General features: G+C 35.8%; 1 protein-coding gene across 1 annotated transcript in view; it reads right to left on the reverse strand.

The window, feature by feature from the left end:
- Positions 1-13,607, reverse strand: part of DNAH11 (dynein axonemal heavy chain 11) — a 315,873-nt gene that overhangs the window by 272,319 nt on the left and 29,947 nt on the right. Inside the window, 1 exon segment of the mRNA XM_065883652.1 lies at positions 278-394. Coding sequence (XP_065739724.1) covers positions 278-394 — 117 coding nt within the window.

Raw genomic sequence — 13,607 nt, forward strand, 5'->3', positions numbered from 1 at the left:
CAGGCCATACCAAACTTGCTCTAAGGGTAATGAAAGCTGCAACAATGAATTCAAGCAAAGCTCAATAGTCAAGTATCCTAAAACTGACTCTGTCCAAAGTAAACTTCATCATTCTTTAGTGCATTATTCAAAGTTTCTAATTCAGTGAGCTTCATATGAAGAGAATGTGACTAGTTAAGAGTTTACCTGCATGAGAAAGGAATGTATTCCCTCTTTTCATCCAATCGTCTTATTCACTAGTAAAACATTTTTCCCTGATAACTTCTTCAGAACTAACCTTAAATGCAGCTTCCAGACCACTGCAGTTAAAGAAAGCTTCACAAAGAATTGTCCCGAGCCTTCTGTCAAAATCCAAAGTTTTGGACTTAAACACAACATAATCACTTTCAAATTCCTATAAAATTCAAAATAAAATATTAGTTTACAGGAAAGAATCCAACAGTGAAAATATCAACCACAAAAGTGTGACACCTCTCTCTCTCTGAATGAATTTATTTTTCATAGCAGGATTCCAGGAAAGACAAAGAAAGAGCTGTATCCGACTAATTATTCAAGTGGCAGCCTTATAGGCGCACTGAACATTTAGCACTTTCAGCTCACATTCCCACAATCCTTTTCACTGGCTCAGACCCCAACATTAGTGCTTTGGCCTATCACTCTATCCTTCTCCATACTATTTTGATTATAAATGAAAAAGCAAAGCTTTTCAGAAAAGAAAAAGGAAAAAAAAATAACCCGTCTTATTATAACTTTAGTCCATCTATAAGTTTAAACAGGAAGTTTTTTATTTTGTTTTTCATGGAGCAGAAACCCTGCCAGGAAACACTATTTCTTCAAGTGAGAACTAAAATCCACAGGTCTGTCTGTAAGAAAGCATCATTAGTGATACAGACAAAACATACTACTCTTCCTGCTTTCCCAGTTTCTTATTAATATGCAGTTAACAACCCCCAGTTTTCTCGTAATACATAAACACCCACTCCCATAATTACGAAGAATGAAACAGTGAAAGAATAACCATCATCTGCACAGCATTACAATTCAGTCTTCAGTGAAGTCCCAGAAATTCAGAAACACTTTGGGCTTCCCAGTCAAACCGCCCCAGGAGTGCACGCCACACACTTAACATAAAGAAGTCCTCTGTTACCACCATAAACTGAGCCTCCTCTTATTAATAATAATAATGACAGCTAACATCTATTCAATTCTATTCTAAATGCTTTACATTATTAACTCAATTCTAACCACATGATGTAGGTAATATTTTTCCATTTTGTAGGCAACAAAGTAAACTCAAAGAAGTTTAATGCCCACAATCTTACCCCTACTTAATGGCAGGGCCAGCATTTAAAGCCAGGTAACCTGGCTCCAAAGTCCACACTCCAAGCATGATTCTGGATGTTTGTATGAAGAAATGCACCTTATGCTGAATTGAACACACACTATAAAGCAGCGTAACGGCAAAGTTCTAGAGCACTATGTGTCGTATACCACAATGTCATATTTAGCATCAAGAGGAAGTCTCCACTTATGAAGTAGGGCCAAACAGACTCTTCATTCAAGGCTCACTGACTTTTGAAAGTAAACACAAATGCCCAACAAGTTGTAAACAAGCTTAACTTACTCTTCTTCTCAGTATGGCAACAAAGAACATACCACTTAAGATCCTCAAAGGTTATCTGAACAATCAGCAAATAAGATCTCAGGGAGGAAACAAACGTTCATTTCCATAATTGATATCTCTCCTAACCTCTTCTTTGTCACTCAACCTGAATTCAGAACTGCTGATAGAACTTCTCCCCTAGGAAGTCCCACAGATAATTGAAATTTATTTTATACAAATCGGAACTCATCATCCTCTCTATACAGCCACTCCTCATTCTGTAAACCCTAACAGAAACTTTGGCAATCTCTTTCACTTCTTCCTCTCTCGGTCAACTGCTGTCAATCTTTTCTCCTAACTACCTATTCTTCATTAGTCCAGGCATCACCCTCCAGATCACCATTACCATTTAGCTGGATTTCTGTTAACAATTTTCTAACTACTCTCTTTGCCTTTAATCTCATCTCTCCCATCATTCTAACTGCAATCTAAATAAGCTTTCTAAAACAGAAATCTTATGTCACTCTCGTACTCACAGTTCACCATTATCTCAATTCAGAATCCTAATTTCTTAGGGTAAAGTCTAGAAGTCTTAACCTCACCTACAAGCCCTCTGTGATCTGGGCCCTACTTACTGCTCCCAACTATTCCAGTACCTCTCCCCCTTTCATACGCTAGGATCTAGCCACACCTGCCTTATCATACTCATTCTGTGTGTGTAATACAATTTTCTGCTCATCACTTTCTTTTCACCTACTCCTCACTTGCTTCATTTCTTTTTTTTTTTTTTTTCAGTTCCATTTATCTTTCAAGTATTATCTCAGTTTCCCTTTCACCTCCTCTGGAAAGGGGCCCTTCACAAATGATCCCATAGAACTCTGTACTTTTCATACACTAGCACTAAGCACACTGTATAATTGCCAACCTGGATTCTCCCCCTGGATTTTAAACTATGAGTATAGTAGCCATGTCTCTTTTCACAGTGACAGTGCCAATATTTAATGAGGTTCCCAGCACAGAGCTGTTTCTCAATACTTACTGAAGAATAAACAATATGCTGGTATTACTGAAAACCATTTTTTCTATATTGTAAAAACTCCAAAATTGCCCTTATTAGTGACGTGGGAAATTTGAAGTTTTAGCTAGAGAAATGCCATGGTCTGATTTAGCTCCTAAAAGGCAATCAAGCTGCTGTGTGAAGAACAGACCCTGATGGAGCCAAGACAGGGGCTGAAGAAGAGGTTTAGGAGCAAATGCAATAACCCGGGTCAAAGATGAGATCCGGGTATATTTTCAGGGTTTATCTGATGTTTATCATAAGAAAAGAGCAAGATCATGGATGACTCCAAGGTTTTGTAATAAGTAGTACATTATATGGACTATTTAATGAGTTGGAGAAGACAAGGAAGAATAGGTATGGGGAGAGGTAAAGCAGGGGTTCAGTTTTGCATGTTGGTGACATCTATTAAGTATCTAAGTGGAGATCCTGAGTAGGCAGCCGAATATATGCTATGTGTTTGGGATTTACGCAGGTCCTTTCCATTATGTAAAATATCCTTTAGGCTTTTAGTAGATACTCTTTATCAATTTGAGGAAGGTCCCCTCTATTCCTATTTCTAAGAGTTTTTATCATGAATGGATGTTGAATTTAGTCAAAAATTTAACGCATCGAAGTTTTTAAACTACTAAACTATCACAAAGGAGGCAAGAATATACAATGGAGAAAAGACAGTCTCTTCAAGAAGTGGTGCTAGAAAAACTGGACAGCTACATGTAAAAGAATGAAATTAGAACACTCCCTAACACCATATACAAAACTAAACTCAAAATGGATTAAAGACCTAAATGTAAGGCTGGAAACGTAAAACTCGTAGAGTAAAACAGAGGCAGAACACTCTGTGACATAAATCACAGCAGTATCTTTCTGGATCTACCTCCTAGAGTAATGAAAATAAAAACAAAAATAAACCAATGGGACCTAACTAAACTTAAAAGCTTTTGCACAGCAAACGAAACCATAAACAAAACAAAAAGACAACCCACAGAACAGGAGAAAACATTTGCAAGCTACGGACAAGGGATTAATCTCCAAAATATACAAACGGCTCATACACCTCAGTACCAAAAAACCCCAAACAACCCAATTAAAAAATGGGCAGAAGATCTAAACAGGCATTTCTCCAAAGAAAACATGCAGATGGCCAAAAAAGCACATGAAAAGATGTTCAATGTCACTAATTATTAGAGAAATGCAAATCAAAACTGCAATGATGTATCACCTCACACAGGTCAGAATGGCCATCATCAAAAAATCTACAAACAATAAATGCTGGAAAGGGTGTGGAGAAAAGGGAAAACACTCCTACACTATTAGTGGGAATGTAAATTGGTACAACCATTATGGAGAACAGTAGGGAGGTTCCTTACAAAACTAAAAATTGAACTACCATATGATTCAGCAATCCCAACTCTTGGGAATATATCCAGAGAAAACCACAATTCAAAAAGACACATGCACCCCAATGTTCACTGCAGCGCTATTTACAATGGCCAAGACATGGAAGCAACCTAAACGTCCATTGACAGAGGAATGGATAAAGAAGATGTGGTACATATATACAATGGAATATTACTCAGCCATAAAAAATGAAATAACGCCATTTGCAGCAACATGGATGGATGTGGATACCATCGCACTAAGTCAGACAGAGGAAGACAAATATCATATGGTATCATTTATATATGAAATTTAATTTAAAAAATGATACAGATGGGGAATTCCCTGGCAGTCCAGTGGTTAGGACTCTGTGCTTCCACTGCAGGGGGCACAGGTTTGATCCCTGGTCAGGGAACAAAGATCTTGCATACTATGCAGTGTGGCCCAAAAAAAAAAAAAAAAAAAAAGATACAAATGAACTTATTTACAGATCAGAAACAGACTCACAGATTTTGAAATCAAACTTGTGGTTACCAAAGGTGAAACGTGGAGGGAAGTGATAAATTAGGAGATTGGGATTGACATATACATGCTACTATGTGTAAAACAGATAACTAATAGGAACCCACTGTATAGCACAGGGAACTCTACTCAATATTTCGTAATAACCTATATGGGAAAAGAATCTGAAAAACAATGGATATAAATATGTATAACTGATTCATTTTGCTGTACACCTGAAACACATTGTAAATCAACTATACTCCAGTAAAAAATTTTAATGCATCGATTAACACAATTATGATATTTTTCTTCTTTCACCTGTTAATATTGGGATTACACTGATTTTCAAATATTGAACCAGCCTTGCATCCCTAGAACAAATCCCCTATGGACATGGTGTAGAATTCTTTTTGTATACTGTGGAATTCTATTTGCTAATAATTTAAGGATTTTGTACCTATGTTTATGAGGGATAAGAGCTTGTACTTTTCACTTCTTTGCACTGTCTTAGCTGGTTCTGGCAGCAGAGTAAAACCTACTAGCTTTGTAAAACAAATGGGAAAGTGTTATCTTCACTTGTATTTCTGGAAGAGACTGTGTAGAACTGGTGTCACAGGTATAACTTGGTGACACTGAAGGTTTGGTTCCAGACCACTGAAATGGTTACCACAATAAAGCAAGTCACATGAATTTTTTTTGTTTCCCAGTGTGTATAAGAGTGATGTTTACACTGTACTGTAGCCTATTAAGTGCACAATAGTATTATGTCTAAAAAATGTATATACCTTAATTGAAAAATACTTTATTACTAAAAAATATTATCAATCTTCTGAGCCTTCAGTGAGTCACAGTAATAACACCAAAGATCACAGATCTATCACAGATGACCATAACAAATACAGTAATAACAAAGTTTGAAATATTGTGAGAACTACCAAAATGTGAGAGACACGAAGTGAGCAAATGCTATTGGAAAAATGATGCTCAACACAGGGTTGCCATGGACCTTTGATTTGTTTAAAAAAAAAAAATTGAGGTGAGCCTGTAATTCTTAAATTTGGTAAAATTCTCCTAGGAACAACCTCAGCGTGAACATTTTCTTTGGGGGAGTCTTTAATCACAAATCCAATTTCTTTAATAGTTATAGTGTTATTCAAATTATCTCACCCTCACAAGAAAAAATTTATGTGTGACAACAGATGTTAAGTAAACTTACTGTGACAATCATTTCACAACATATACATGTATCATATTATTATGTTGTACACCAGTGGCCCCCAGCCTTTTTGGCACCAGGGACCAGTTTCATGGAAGACCATCTTTCCACAGACCAGGCCAGGGTGGGGGATGGTTCAGGTGTTAATGTGAGAGATGGCGAGTGGCAGACGAAGTACAGCTCGCTCGTCTGACACTCACCTCCTGCTGTGAGCCTCGGCTCCTAAGAAGCCATGGACCAGGGACCTGTTGCACACTAAAACTAATACAATGTTACATGTCAATTATATCTCAATTTAAAATATTTATTTCATATTGAGTGAGTTGTAGTTCTAATTTTTTTAGGAATTGGTTCATTTCATCTAAGTTATCAAACTTATGTGTGTAGATGTTATTCCTTTGTTTTTTGGTATTCCCCATCTTTTTGATATCTGTTGAGGATGTAATTGTAGCTATTTTTTACTCCTGATATTGGTAATTTGTCTTTTTTTCTTTGTAGTCTTGCTAGAGCTTTGTCTTTTCAAAGAACTAACTTACTTTCACTGACTTTTCTCTATTATTTCTTTTCAATTTCATTGATTTCTGCTCTTTCCTTCTTCTGATTATTTCCTTCTTTCTGACTGATTTCTATCTTTGCTCTCTTTTTCTAGGTTCTTAGGGTGGAAACAGATTATTGATTTGAGATTTTCTTCTTTTTTAATGCATGCATTTAGTGCTATAAATATCCCTCAGAACTGCTTTAGCTGTTGTCACAAATTTTGATATACTGTATTTTCATTTTCATTCAGTTCTCTATACTTTATTTCTCTTGAGACTACTTCTTTGATTCATGGAATATTTAGAAATGTGATCTTTAAGTGTTTAGAGATTTTCCTGTTAGGTTTCCGTTACTGATTTCTAGTTTGATTCCACTGTCATCAAGGAACATACTATGTAGGATGTCATATCTTTTAAATTTGTTGAGGTTTGTCTTATGCCCAGGATATGGCATATCATGGTACATGTCTCACAAGCACTTGAAAATAATGTGAATTCTGCTGTTGTGGCATGGAGTGTTTTATAAATGTCAATTAGATCCTCTTGGTTGATGGTACTGAGTTCTTTTATATCCTTGCTGATATTTCATCTACTTATTCTTTCAATTGCTGAGAAGGAAGCATTGAAGTCTCCAACTAGAATTGTGGATTTGTCTATTTTCCTTCTCAGTTCTACCAGTTTTTGAATCACATATTTTGCTGCTCTGTTGTTTGATGCATACACATCTAGGACTGCTATGTCTTCTTGGTAGATTTACCCATTATTTTATCATTACATAATGTCCCTTCCTGGTATTCTTTTTTTTTTCCTGCTATGAAGTATACTTTACCTGATATTTATATAGCTATTACTGCTTTCCTTACTGCTATCCTTTGATTAATGTTTGCATGATATCTCTTTTTCTGTTTACTTTTAATCTGCATATATGACTATATTTGAAGTGAGTTTCTGAAAGAAAACATATAATTTGGTCACTTTTTTAATCCACTCTGCTAATCTCTGTCTTTGTATTGGTGTACTTATACCATTTACATTTAATGTAATTACTATCATGTTAGGGTTTAAGTCTGCCATTTTATTTGCTGTCCATTTGTTCTGTTTTTTGTTTTTCTGCAACTCTATTTGAAATTTTTTATCATTATATTTGATGTACCTATAGTGTTTTAAGTTTGTCTCTTTATATTGCTCTAAATATTACTTTATTACGTTATATATACATCAATGTCTAACGTTGCCATCTATCATCAGTCCAAGTAAAGTATAAAATCTTACCTCCCACAACCAATGAGTCAAGGAAGAAATCATCTAGGAAATTAAGAATACATTAAGACAAATGGGGAAAAAACCCAACATACTCAAACTTAGGGAATGCATCAGAAGCAGTGTTAAGAGAGAAAATTTATCACTGTAAACACATACATTAAAAAAGGATCTCAAATGAATAACCTAATTTTACACCTTATAGGAGTTGAAAAAGAGCAAACTAATCCCAAAGCTAGCAGAAGAAAAAAAATCAAGATTGGAATAGAGATAAAGGAAGTAAACAACAGAAAAATAGAGAAAATCAACAAAACCAGAAGTTTGCTCTTTGGAAAAAAAAAAAGAAATTGACATTTAGCTAGATTGACTAATGAAAAAAGAGAAAAACTCAAATTCCTAAAATGAATGCTGGGTAATTCAGAAATAAAAAGGATTATAAAAATATGCTATGAACAAGTGTACACCAAACTCTACACACAGATGAAATGAACAAACAGAAACACACAACCTACCAAGACTGAATCGTGAAGGAAAGAAAAACTGAATAAGCCTACAACTAGTAAGGAGATTTAATCAGTAGTCAAAAACACTTCAACAATAACAAAAAAGCCTAGGACCAGACAGCTTACTGATGAATACCACCAAACATTTAAAAAAGAATTAATACCAATCCTTCTCAAACCCTTCCAAAAATAATTGAAGATATAACACTTCCTAACTCATCCTGTCAGGTAAATATTGCCCTGACACCAAAGCCAAATAAAGACATTACAAGAAAACTACAGACTGGTATTCCTTATAAATAGTGATACACTCTCAACAAAAAGTAGCAAATCCAGCAGCATACTAAAAGGATCACACACCATGACCAAGTGGATTTATTCCCAGAATGCAAGGATGGCAAATAAAAATCAATGTCAGTAGACCACATTAATAGAACGAAGGAAAAGACCACATGATCATCTCAACTGACGTAAAAAAAAAAAAAAATTCAACACCCTTTAATGATACAAACACTCAATAAACTAGAAATGGAAGGAAACTTCCTTAACATGATAAAGGCCATCTATGAAGAACCCACAGCTAACATCATACTCCGTGATGAAAGACTAAAAGATTTCCCCCTATGATCAGGTACAAGGCAAGGATGTTCCACTTCCACCACTTCTATTCAACACTAGCTAGGGAAACACTAGTTAGAGCAATTAGGTGAGAAAAAGATATAAAAGGCATCCAAACTGAAAAGGAATAAGTAAAATTATCTCTGTTAATACATGACATGATTTTATACTTAGAAAACTCTAAAGATTCTGCACCAAAAGCAAAACAAAAGCCAAAACAAAACCACTAACAGAGGTAATTCAGCAAAGTTGCAGGATGCAAAAATCAGTTGCACTTCTATACATTAGTTATGAGCAACAAAGTGGGATCCTTACAAGATATACAAAAATTAACTCAATATTTATCAAAGACCTAAATGTAAGAGCTAAAAGTATAAAACTCTTAGGAGAAAATACTGGAAAAAATCTTCATGACATTGGATTTAGCAATCATTTCTTGGATATGACACTGAAAGCATAGGCAACAAAAGATAAATTTGACTTCATCAAAATTAAAAACTTTTGTGCATCAAAGGACACTACCATGGGTCTGAAAAACAACCCATGGAATGGAAGAAAGTATTTTCAAGTCATACATCTGATCAGGGGTTAATGTCCAGAACATAAGAACCCCTACAACCCAACAACAAAGGAATCCAATTCAAAAATGAGCAAAAGACTTGAATAGACATTTCTCCAAAGGCATAAAGATGCCTAATAAACACATGAAAAGATGACCAACATCACTAATCATTATGGAATGCAAATCAAACCACGATGAAGTATTACTTCATGGCCACTAATATGGCTATTATCCAAAATAATGAAAAATAGTAAGTGTTGATGTGGATGTGCTAACATTGGAATCCTGCATTACTGGTGGGAAGACAAAATAGTTCAACCACTATGGAAAACAGTTTGGAAATTCCTCAAACAGTTCAAAATAGAATTACCATATGATCCAGCAATTTTAATCTTAGGTACGTATCCGTAAGAATTGAAAGCAGGGACGACACAGATACTTGCTCAACAATGTTCATACCACCATTATTCACAAGAGCCAAAAAGGTGGACACAAGCAAGCATCAATCAATAAATGAATAAACAAAATACAGTATATATATATATATATATATATATATATATATATATATAAAATAGATTTAGCCTTAAAAAGGAATGAAATTAAAAAGGATGATTTAGCCTTAAAAAGGAATTAAAGGAAATTGTGACACATGCTACAATATGGATGAACCTTAAAGGCTTATGCTAAGTGAAATAAGCCACACACAAAAGAATTATTTTGATGAGTCCACTCATATGAGGTATCTAAAATAAATAAATTCATAGAGAGAGAAAGTAGAACAGATATTACCAGGTACCAAGGGGAGGGGGCAATGAAGAGTTATCATTTAATGGGTGTAAAGTTTTTGTTTGGGATGATGAAATGTTCTGGAAGTGGATAGCAGTAATGGTTGCACAACATTGTGAATATACTTAACGCCACTGAATTGTACTCACAAATGGTTTAAATGCTAAATTTAATGTAAAATACATTTTAACACAATTTTATATACAGAAAAAAAACCTTCCTTCTCTTTTGATCCCTTTACTCTCTTTCATTTATAATGGTCTTAAATACTTTCTGTACATACATTTAGAACCACAGAGAATGTTATAATTTTTGCTTCCACCATGAAACATTATTTAGAAAACTCGAGAAGGAAATTCTATTGTATTTACACTTATTTCTGCATACCACATTCTTCCTGCTGTTCCAAGGTTCCCTTCTTTATCACCTCCTTTCTGTATTAAGAACTTCCTTTAGCCATTCTTTAAGGCTCAGTCTACTAGTGACAAATTATTCGTTTTTTTTTTTTTTTTTGGTCTAAGAATTTCTTGATTTCCCCCCCTTTATTCTTGAAGGGTATTTTTCACTGGGTAGAGAATTCTGAGTTAACAATTCTTGTCTTTCAGCACTTAAAAATATTTTGCCATTTCCTTCTAGCCCTCGTGATTTCTGATAAGAAAACCACTGTCATTCAAACCATTTTTTCCGCTTGGGTAAGTCGTGCTTTCTCTCTCACTACTTCTGAGATTTTTTTCTTTATCTCCAGTTTTCAGAAGTTTAATTATGATGTGTCTTGGCATGGATTTCTCTGGGTTTATCCCTGGGTTTATCTTTCTGCTACTGATTTCCTCTTCAATCTGTAGGTTTACGTCTCTTGCCAAATTTAGGAGGTTTCCAGCTACTTCTCTGAGACTTTCAGCTTCATGGTCTTTCTCCTCTCTTTCTGGAACTTTGTGGACACTAGTGCTAGATCTGTTACAGTCTTACAAGTCCCTAAGGCTCTGCTCATTTACTTTCAGTCTACCTTCTCTGTTGTTCAGACTGAGTGCTTTCTATTGTTTCATCTTCCAGTTCACTGATTCTTTCCTCTGTCACTCCATCCTGACACTGAACTCAATCACTATGCAGTGTATTTTAATTTTTTTCAGCTCTAAAATTCCAATTTGTTTTTAATATCTTCTATTTCTTTGCTGAGAATTTCTATTTCTTTACTGAGGTTATTTTTTATTTGTTTCATTATGTTGATAATTGCTTGTTGAAGCATTTTTGGCATGGCTCTATAAAGCCTGTCAGATAATTCTAACGTCTTATCTCAATGGTGACATCTATTAGTTGTCTTTTTGTTCAGTTGAGATCTTCCTGGTTCTTGGTATAATGAGTACATTTTTATTGAACCTGGATGTTTTCATACTATGTTTCATATTATGAGACTGGATTTTATTTAAACCTTCAGTTTTTGCTAGCATTCTACAACACTGCTCTGGCCCCTTTACTGTCAAGTGGAGACAGAAATCCAGTTTCTCCACTCAGCAACCATTAATACCTAAGGGTGGGGAGCTCCTGTTATGGCTGGGTGTTCCAGCTTCCCATGTGGTCTCAACAGATGTCACAGTACTGGTGACCTGGTTACCATTTGATCATGGTGAAAGCACTGACTTTCTAGAGGCTTCCTGTGACACTACCCTAGTGGGGTAAAGGACACTGCTGGGTGAGGAAAGAAATTCAGGATTCTCATGTGTTCTCCACTGACATCACAGAGAGTGAACTCATAACTGGCTAGCTAGGATGAAAATCATGACTCCCTACTTGGCCATCACTGACACCACCCCAGTGGAGGTGTGGACTGGGTGGGGTAGCATTTTACAGATTGGCTGTAAGTCTACTCTCCCCATACAGTCTTTGCTGGCATGGATGGGGGTAGGGAACAGTTTCTTCTGTGACATTTTTTTGGACTAGAGAGACTGCAGTCTACAAGTCTTCTGTCTTGCCAGGCTGTCCCTTTCGTGAGAGGGATCAGGCTTTATTTGAGGTTTTTAATGTCTGTGTCCACTGGTGTTTCCAGGTTGCCAGTGTCTTCACCTCTAGGTCTGCATTATTTTAGGCAAGGAGGAAATTCAGGTAACTCATCACTATGTTGTCTTTTGGGTCCATCTGTCTTCTTCTTTTCACCTTTCAGAGTCTTCTTATGTGTCTTTTACACATAGTGACCCATACTGTAGTTGTACTTAGAGGAAGATGGAAAAGTACGTCTACTCCATCTTCCCAGAAGAAGCTCCTAAGTGAATTTTTAAACAGTGATATCTACTACTTTAAATAACTTAAAAAAATAAATAATACATAAATTCACGGAATAATATACAACTGTTTTTTTAAAAATAGGTAATGCTATTGCAGTGATACAGAGTGACTGCTAAAATATATTAAGTGACAAAAGGTATACATGATCTGTAGAGGATGCCACGAGTGCAAAAACAGAATTCAAAATACATACACCCATGTATACACTAGTACATGCATCATGTATCACTGGAACATTATATAAGAAACTCATAATGCTAGATGTCCTTGGGGAAGGAAAATGAAAGACTAGGGCGAAAAGCAGGGAATGAGAAGAAGGGGACTAAATTTTTGCATTTTTGCGTATGTTACCTTTCCAAAAGAACAAGTAATGTTTTTAAATAATAAATTTTACCTTGAAAAGTAAGCAGGCAAGACCTGAAAATCCTGCAGATGACTAATAAGAAATTTATGTAGTTAAAATTTTTAAATGCTACACACTGTAATAGCAAAAGAATTAATAAATAGTTCAGGAGACTAGAACAGAACAGAAAACTAATTGTAGGAACTAGAACACGAGCTAGTACAGATTAATAACTACTTTTAAAGTGAATTTTAGATCCTGGAGTAATGGCGGGCTAGGTACCTGGATCAATCTTCCTACTAAAATCTAGCAGGCAAAAGGAAACTAGCCACAGCATCTCGGATCACCCCACCTCAGGGCACAGGTCCTCAGGTGAGTTCCTCCAGTTGCCCCAAATGAATTTATTCCCTTCATTTCTAGGAAGATGCAATGAGGGAGATAAACACTAAAGAACTGACATGGCACAACAAAAAAACAAGTGCTAGGTTGAGAGTTCTGGGTTGGAATCTCTGTTCCACTCCCTGGAACTGTGTAATCTCGGGTAATTTACATATCCTCATCTGCCTGGGCAGTCACTCTCAGGGTTACAGCTAGAATTAAGCAGGAATGTGTGTAAAGGTTTGGCCTGATGCCTGGCACCCAACACTTGTTCAGCAATTATTAATGGACTCATTAACAGACACTAGTGGAGCCAAGAGACTACTCTCAAGAATATCCACCATCCTTGCTTAGTTATCTAGGGAATTTTATTTAATCAAGCTACACCTCAGAATGTCGGTGAAAACCAAGCTGCTGAGCCTCAAGTCACCTGCCCATCAGTTAAATACAATTAAGAAAGCAAGTCTCTTATCAAGTTCGATATGATACAAATTGTTGTCTATATTCACTAACATCAAACTTGCTAAGAGACTACAACTTAATGATTTCCACCACTAAAAAAGAAAGTGTAACTATGCACC

This window comes from Phocoena phocoena, chromosome 9, assembly GCF_963924675.1.
Source record: "Phocoena phocoena chromosome 9, mPhoPho1.1, whole genome shotgun sequence".
In the NCBI taxonomy this organism is placed as follows: Eukaryota; Metazoa; Chordata; class Mammalia; order Artiodactyla; family Phocoenidae; genus Phocoena; species Phocoena phocoena.